Source organism: Nicotiana sylvestris, chromosome 2 (genome assembly GCF_000393655.2).
Source record: "Nicotiana sylvestris chromosome 2, ASM39365v2, whole genome shotgun sequence".
Taxonomy (NCBI): Eukaryota; Viridiplantae; Streptophyta; class Magnoliopsida; order Solanales; family Solanaceae; genus Nicotiana; species Nicotiana sylvestris.
In genome coordinates, this window is record NC_091058.1 from 19973852 (window position 1) to 19982537 (window position 8686).

The following is an 8686-nucleotide window of genomic DNA, read 5'->3' on the forward strand; positions in this document are numbered from 1 at the left end:
ATCAATTCTAATTAACTTATTAAAAATTTAATTAGTTGATGAATTTTGGCCTCTAGCTATTTCTCATGTAGTGATGTAAAGTTAGTTGTGACTACTCATGTAGTTGCCTAGTTCTCCGCCTTGTTTTAAAAGAAAAAGAGAAGTAAATTAAAGGTGACGGACATTTGTTAGATCGTTCACGAGATTGAGTCTTTTTATTCAAAGAATCGATATAGAGAAAAAAAATTCTATGATTAAATTAGTAACTGTCTAGGTAGTATGTTTATGTTTTTTTTCTTAGTAGGTTTAATTTATGTACTCGTGCGATTTGTGGTACATTATATTGAAACATTTTAATTACCACCAGTATATAGGAGTCAAGGTGAATGTTTCGAAAACCAAATCTATAAAATATATCAAGGTCCAAGGATATAAAATGGCAATCTTCTCCGCAAATTAAAACAAAGGCAATAATATAGCTTTGCATTATGATGACAAGCTCACCTCCACACACGGCAGATGCACGCTTGCCGAAGTAGTGTCACGCGACGTCGAAATTTTTTATTAAATATATGTATTAATACTGCACAAAAATAGATAAGTTGGAAAAAATGACATCATTTAATATAAATTGTGTCTTAGTGTGTTGGTTATGTGCTTAATTTTGCTCTAAGAGGTCAAAGGTTCAAACCTCAACTAACACATTTTTCTTTTGCAAAAATTTGAGAGAGCTTTTGTGGTTAAAAATTGTGATGAAATAGAATTGAACTCATGACCTTTTCTAACTTAAACTCAACAAAACTAATAGATTAAGACTATTTTCTCTCTAAAAGTATTATAATCAAAGTTATATTCCAGTTCTATAAATTTCGACACCGCTTACAAAAATTAATGCGCCCCTCGGGCTCCACAAGTTCTTACATGTAAGTAGTTTCGATTTTCGAACTCCCTGTAAAATAATAATACATGAAGTTCCTAGTTATTGACATGAAGAGAAAATGAATGCAGTGATATTGCACGCACTCGTTTAAGATTCTGAATCCATTTCTCCACCTACAAATGAGATATTCGGGTTCTCATTGACATGCATAAACGTACGAAAATTGAGCTTCATATGAAACAATTAATATCAACTAACACGACAGTCTACATTGAGCAGAATCGCCATTGAAAACCCTCATTCAAATTTCTCTCTAAGGTAAAAGCTATTTAATTCTTCATTTATGGACACTACTTGTACTAGAAAAATTGACCTCTCTATGCGCAAATATGCCATACTAAGATAACAGATTTTTTTATTTTTTTTAAATAAAGGTTCAATAAAAGCTACAAAGGACAAAAACGTTATGCAGTATCTTTCCCCAAAAATAAACTTATGAATTTTAAGTTGAAAGGGATTATTCCCCCTCTGCTGGTTTTACATAGTGGTAGCAAAATAGTTAAAAGAAAACAATTGTCCACCCGTATTATTCATTAAAAAATATGTTAGATAATGAACTTTTTAAAAACGGATCAAATATGGATAAAAATCATATTATTCACTTAGAAAATAGACAACCAATGAGTTTAACTTCAAGAAGCCATGAATATACATATTATCCGCCGGTTAACCTATTTTTTATTCGTATTAAATATGAGTCGCATCGAATAATCTATCCATTTTTGCATTATCCGTTTTCGACCCGCCTGTTTGCCACCCCAAGTTTTACATGATAATCTGTCTAATATTTCTGCCCATCTAGCTTTATGATAGTCGATTTTTGCTCTCATACCTGTCACAATATTTGTAGAAAACAAGAAATGCAAGAACGATTCAAATACTAAAATAAACAACCACCCCCAAAAGTGGGCTAGCAAGATATATTTGAAATTCAAAAAAATTAGGTGTCATGGTATTGATTCGTGATATGCCATTTTTCTAATCCAATAAGTATAATAAATGCATATTGAAAAGCTCCAGATTTGCTTCAGTGAGCTTTTTCATCGTTTCCTAGCTTTTGAGTAAATATACCAACCTCCTTTTTCTTGTTGGGTTGTTGGCAATATTCAATGCCTGTTCCTCGCAACTTCCCTTTATTCATATCCCTTATTTTCCTCCTCACCAACACCTAGGGATGAAGCTATACGTTTGAAGGGGCGAGAATATCCCATATTCAACTACTTGAAAATTAATTTTTTTAGTCCTTTACAAATTTATTTTTATCTTTTTTCAAGTGATCGTCGGTTTTATACATAAAATTTAGAAAAAAACATACAAGATATCTGAAAATATTATTTTCTTCTATTCAAATGGTAAGCGGCCACAACAGAATCATTTCTCTTGAATATCAAAATCTCATCTGTCGAAAAATTATATAGTGCAAATAACTTATTAATACTAGTATTTGTATTGCAACAAGGGTGACTCAATAATTATTTTTAGAACCACCAAAGGATGTGGTGCAGTGGATAGCGTTGTTCCTCCCTTAACCAGAGGTCTCGAGTTCGAGTTCCGGGTATGGAAAAATCCTTGGTAGGGAGCGCTACCCCCCGAATGAGGCCTTACCCGGCGGGAATTCGGATATAGTCGGGCTCCAATGCGGATATCGGACACCGAATGGGAAACCGAAAAAGAAAAATTATTTTTAGGATATCATATTTTTTAAGTGGCCACAAAAGATTATTTCTCTTGAATATTAGATCTCCTATGTCGAAATATTGTATAATGCAACAACAACAACAACCCAGTATAATCCCACTAGTGGGGTTTGGGGAAGATAGTGTGTACGCAGACCTTACCCCTACCCTGGGGTAGAGAGGCTGTTTCCAAATAGATCTTCGGCATTCTTCCCTCCAAGAACTCCTCACCTTGCTCTTGGGGTGACTCGAACTCACAACCTCTTGATTGGAAGTGGATGCAAATAGCTTAAATACGTATTTGTATTGAACAAGGGTGAGTCAATAATTATTTTTAGGATATCATAATTTTATATTTCAGGTGCGATATTCTTGCATTTTAAATAAATTCTTGTTAGAGTTTCTCGCTTCGTCACTTCCAACCTCCCCCCCCCCAAACCCTCCTACCTCCCACCCCATTATATGTAGAAGGACCATCACAGGCATAATATTCTTGATTACAACTAAGATATGCCAACTACTTCCCTACCACTATATTTATTCTGTATTCTGAAGATTCCACTTTGTCTATCTATAAATCCATCCTTTTCAGTTTCCTTCTTCCCCTCCAACTTATTACTATATATATCTCTTAGATTATGAATATCTGCAGCCGGCCTATGCGTGCGTGTGTGCAAGTTTTCTTTGCTTGGATATATATATCATGGTAAGATTTTAATTGTTCTATTTGAAAAATGCATACGAGATATTGGTGCGGTTCAATTAGAAAGCCGAGTTCTTTTTGTTTTAGAACTCTGTTATTTGATTGAGCCGTGCCAATATCACGTATATTAGTATTATCTCGATCACTCAACAGCCATGTTGAATCTCAGTTTGCTTTATGTTTTTTCTTGATTTTGTCTACTTGTTTTCCATTCTCTCTTTAGTTTGTAAGTACACTTTGAAGCTTTTTTTCCAGGCCACACTCCCCTAACCCCGAATTATCTCTCTCTCTCTCTCCATATATTTTTTGTGTATATTATGAATATTTCAACAATTAAGATGGAAAGGAATGCTGAGTGACGAAGTAACAAGAATTTCTTTTCTAAATCCCCAGAAAATAAAAGAAAATTGTCTGTTGAATATCCTATAAAAAGAAATATTTTCATTAGGAGCAGTAATGGAGCATTAGCTGGAGATTTCTATTTATCTATATATTGAGCAGCCACAGGGTGACGGCCATATCTACAAAGGTGTTCCATTGTATATTCTCATAAAACTTCACATTTGTTTCTTTTTTATTTGTAGATAACATATTCACGCATTCATATATATTCTTCGTGACTAGCTATTATGGTTGTTATGAAAATTATCATTATGTTCAATTGATAATTATTGTTGTTTCTTCGTCATAATCAATGTTGGGATTTAATTAAAGAAATTAAGATGCAGTTATACGTAGTAGGTATAAATGCAAGTAGGGGCAAAAGATCGCTGTTGTTGGAAGTAAATGGTTTGGAGCTAAAAAGATTGCCTGCTTTTGACAAAAGTAGTGTTGAGTAGGTGAAAGATTAATGATTATATGCTTTATTGACCTCATTATTTAAGTCATTGTCAAAGCTCCAATATCGTACATTATCAATTTTCTTCCTAAGTGGGTAATAAATAATTGACCAACTTGACGAACCACAATGAAAATTGCTTCTAAGAAGCACTTTAGAATATCATGAGTTATGTTGTCTAACGATCGATCCACGAAAGAAAAACTTTTGGAATATGCATATTGTTTTCTGCAAGGTTATTATAAGGTTAATCAAGTTTCATTGCCATTCATTGGTTTTGGCTTATGTCTCCTTTTAACCGTGTGGTTTTGCATTTTACATGAATTTATCTTCTATACAGTTAAGAGGATCCAAGAGATGAGTTCTGGCATGGAAGGAGATCAGTTTGACTGTGACGCCCAATTATTATTGTATATATAACTCGAGGTCACTATAAGACCCATAAGCTTCAAATTTTTGGATCCGCCTCTCTGGAGTGTGCCTGCTTTTGATCTCCAGCATAATTACCCTCTCAATGAGATTATTTTCTCTTACCTCATTTCCAAAATAACCTACAAATTGACTCACTCTAACGGCCTGCAAGTAATAAAGATACTTGTTCAAGATGTTTTCACTAAGACGAGGAGCAAGTCTCCAGATCCTCGGACTATATATATATATATATATTTAACTAATTCCCAGACCAGAAACAAGTCTCCAGACCGGTTGCATTGTCCTTTTTTGATGTGAAGTGTTAATAGCAGTAGTATGTAATAGGTATAGAAGAGTATTTTTTGGATAACTAGTAGTGGATGATTGAGCTTGCTTTGTAATTCTTCTTTGGTGATTAATGAAATATGTTTAATTACCAAAAAAAAGAAAAAAAAACTAATTCCCAATGTTAGTGCTACAATGTAGTCGCGAAATTTATCAAATACAATAACAATGCATTTTTTCACAAAACTTTTCATGCCTAATAGTTTACATTTTACAAAATGTTTCTAGTTTTACTTACTCCGAATCTGATCATTGAACCACAATTATGTGCAAGCTCTAGTAGTTCATTAATGATCAAATTACAACTTAAAAATCATGTGAAAGCTCAGTAATTAAACGGATTCAATGATATACTGAAAATTGCATGACTACCCTGTATAGAATATACATACTCCGTAATGTTTAAGGACTATATAAAAGGAGTATATTACAGAGTTCAGGGAATCCAAGAGTTCTTAATTTGAGGTACTAATTTCATGAATAGCAAAACTACTTTAAAACCCTGCTTCTTGAGTAATTCATACAAAGAGTTGCACTACAAGGATGAGCCAAGAATTGTGGGTCTGCTGTTTGGGCTCAATTAAAGCCCACAAAACTCGGCTTTAGTTGAGCCCAGTTGACCAAACTTTTTTTGTCTTCTTATCTTTTGAGAATTGATTATGGTATTGTATGACCAGAAAAAAGAGAAGCATCAATTGAATGGATCCACAATAGAAATGAAACATCTACATGAAAGGTGAAGAAAGGATCATATCAGATGCATTCTTCAATTTAGAATGAGAATGAGAGGAAGAGTAATACTTTCTACCACGAGACAAAATCAAACTACTTAAATCATAAATAATAAATAATAGCATTTAAAAGAAAAGGTTCTAAAATAGAGTAGAGTCGAATATGAAAAATCAAAATGCTTTTTAAGATTAATTTGCACGTTCTTTGTGCTGGCATTAAGATGTACATAGGCAGTTGGGCTTTAACTCTGTAGTAGTAATTACGTTGTCACTTTCTAAATTCTAAGCAACAGGTCATGATTTTGACTTCTACCAACAATTTGGAGTTTTATTCTTTCCTAGGTTATTCTTGACCTATTTATTTCACAGTACGCAATTACTAACTAGTGAATGTATTGGAAAAAAAGATTAATCTCACTTTATACAAATAATTTTCTCAAATACTCATAGAAACTTATGTTTTATATATAGTTTTGTTATTTTTGTATGATATTTAAATGTGTAATTTCTTCCAAAAATCGTAGAATGATGCGTAAAATGATACAAATGAATCTCGTGTTCCTTTTGGAATAGAGGACGGATGAACAAACTAAAGTTTTTGGTATCTTTTTAATTTTTTCAACCTGAATTTTCCCCCCTAATTCCTACTTCTAACTCATCGTATGGGACCAAATGATCTTTTTCCCAAACTACACTCTTTAATTTTGATGATTTCTGCCTCCTGTTTCTTTCAATTTGCTTTTAAAATAAAATATTAACAATATTACCTTTATTTTGAGCTTTATGTCAATATTAAAAAGTACAATAAAGATTTTCGTAAGAGTGATCAAAATTGTACTAGAGAAACATCTTTGTGTCACCTAATGCAACGAGCAACTCTTTCTAATGAACTCTTACCATTACTTGTGGTACGACGACGACAACAACAACAGCACACCCAGTAATATCCCACATTGTGGTACGATACTTCTATAAATTCTTTATACTATTTGCATATGTAAGTTACCAATATTTATTAATTAAGTTAAGCAGACAATAGACATAATAATGAAACAAATTAGCTATTGACAACATGACTAATAAATTACTAAATACAAAAAACCACTCTTTCACATTATGATATACCGGATACAAAAACATATAAACCTTCCTAACAACTCCAAGCTCAAAATTGGAAGGCAATACTTAGACATGATGAGGAAGAGAAGAAAAAGAAAAAAACAGTAGAAGGTGGACCTTTGACTAGCTAGCCGATATTAGGAGGACGACACATAGTACTACTAGACTACTACTCTGAGATAATACTAAAAAAAATAGTAATGACACATGAAAAAGATGGATGGCCTAACATAGATGTGGTTCGAATTTTTCAAAAATATCTTAGCTGCATGTCGGATTCTTCAAAAATACATATAGCATTTTTTGAGTCCGTGCACATAACCTGATATTGTTAGTTAGGTAGTAGTAAAACTTATGATAATAACGATGATGATGATGATGCCTAACTATTCCAAGAAACCAGTCTTTGTTAAAATGGCATTCCTCAATTTGCTAAGGTCCCTTCCCTTGAGAGTCCTACCAACTCCTTCCATCATAGAAAATGAAGCAACCTGATTTCTTGCTAACCTTCTTGCTATATATTCATGTGGTGGAACCATTCCATCTCCATAATCATCTTCTTCATCTACTTCAGTAGTACTCTCAGCATTATTTCCATAATAAACTGCACCATCAGAAGAAACCAATGAACCATCTTTTGAAACTCTTTTTGATTTCTTCTCATTGATCTTAACAGGAGTGGATGATTTCTTAGTACTACTACTACTTTTGTTAACTCTTCTTGAGGATGATGAAGATGAAAAATCTGTTTCCTTCATATAAGCCCATACATCTTCTTCTTGAAAATCTCCATCTTTCTGTGTTTTTCCTCTGTTTCTGTTGTTGTTATAGCCACCATACAACTCTTCCATGTGTTTGGTTTTAATTAGATCTCTCAAAATTTCAAGAATGAGTAGAGATAAAAAGTTTGATAGTTTTTTATTTGAAGTACCAAAAGAGCTTGCCAGCTAGAAAGCCTTACAGCTATTTATAGCTAAGAGAAAAGGTTGTTTGGCTTCTTTTTTTTATACAGTATGAATTTTTTTGGTTATTCAGGGGAATCAAAGAAAAAGAAGACGATGTAAGAGAATGGTATCAGGAATCTTCTTTACCTTAGGTGTAAATAGCTCCAAAAAAAGGGCAGAAGCTTTTTTTCTGAGTTTTCTCTTAATGGCAAACCTCCGCAAAGAAGATCACAGATTTCAAGGTGTTAGCTTTAATAGAAGTGTTCTGTAGTATCAGAAGGTAAAAGACAAGCTGCAACACAGATATTTATAGATAAAATATTGCATGAGTTTTGAAACTTTCATCACCCTCAATACTGGAAACTGAAGCCAAAAAGGCTAAAAAGAAAATGATGATTTTCATGAGAGAAGCTCCCAACTCTCAGCCAAAAATGGTTTGAAACTGAAAGCTAACGAGGGGAATATTTTTGGTCACATGAAAGTCCAAAGAAGCCCACAGAAAGTTGTTAACAAAACAAATGAACTTTTGAATGTGGAAGAGGCCTTGGGAAATCTCACAACCAAGTGTCAAAAGAAATAAACACTTCATAAATATTTGTGTGTTTATAAATCATATTATTAAAAGTAAAACAAAAAATTTAAAATTATATTATTTTTAAATTTTGAAAGGGATCATCTTTTTGCAACAGACTAAAAAAGAAAAAGATTAATATTTTTTTTAGGCGAAAAGAGTATGTTAGGAGGAGCCTCGTCTATTACTCTCCGTTCGTGGTACTATTTTCTTATTAATTCATCCAAAAACAAACACTCCATATTCGAAAATAATATAACTTTAAGAATTTCATTTCATTCTTAATAAGAAATTTTATGACCACTTAATAAGAAATTCTTTGAGCCGAGGGTCTTTCGGAAACAACCTTTGTTGAGTTGAATCCCACATCGGTGGGTTATAAGTATTTTGGTCTCCTTATATGGCCTTGGGCAATCCTCACCTTATGAG

General features: G+C 33.0%; 1 protein-coding gene across 1 annotated transcript; it reads right to left on the reverse strand.

Moving 5' to 3' along the window:
• Nucleotides 1–6685: 6685 nt before the first annotated feature.
• LOC104230693 (protein S40-1-like) lies at nt 6686–8013 on the reverse strand. Its single transcript, XM_009783557.2, has one exon. The coding sequence runs from the start codon at nt 7591–7593 to the stop codon at nt 7129–7131; it is 465 nt and encodes a 154-aa protein (XP_009781859.1). The 5' UTR covers nt 7594–8013; the 3' UTR covers nt 6686–7128.
• Between the last annotated feature and the right edge of the window lie 673 nt (nt 8014–8686).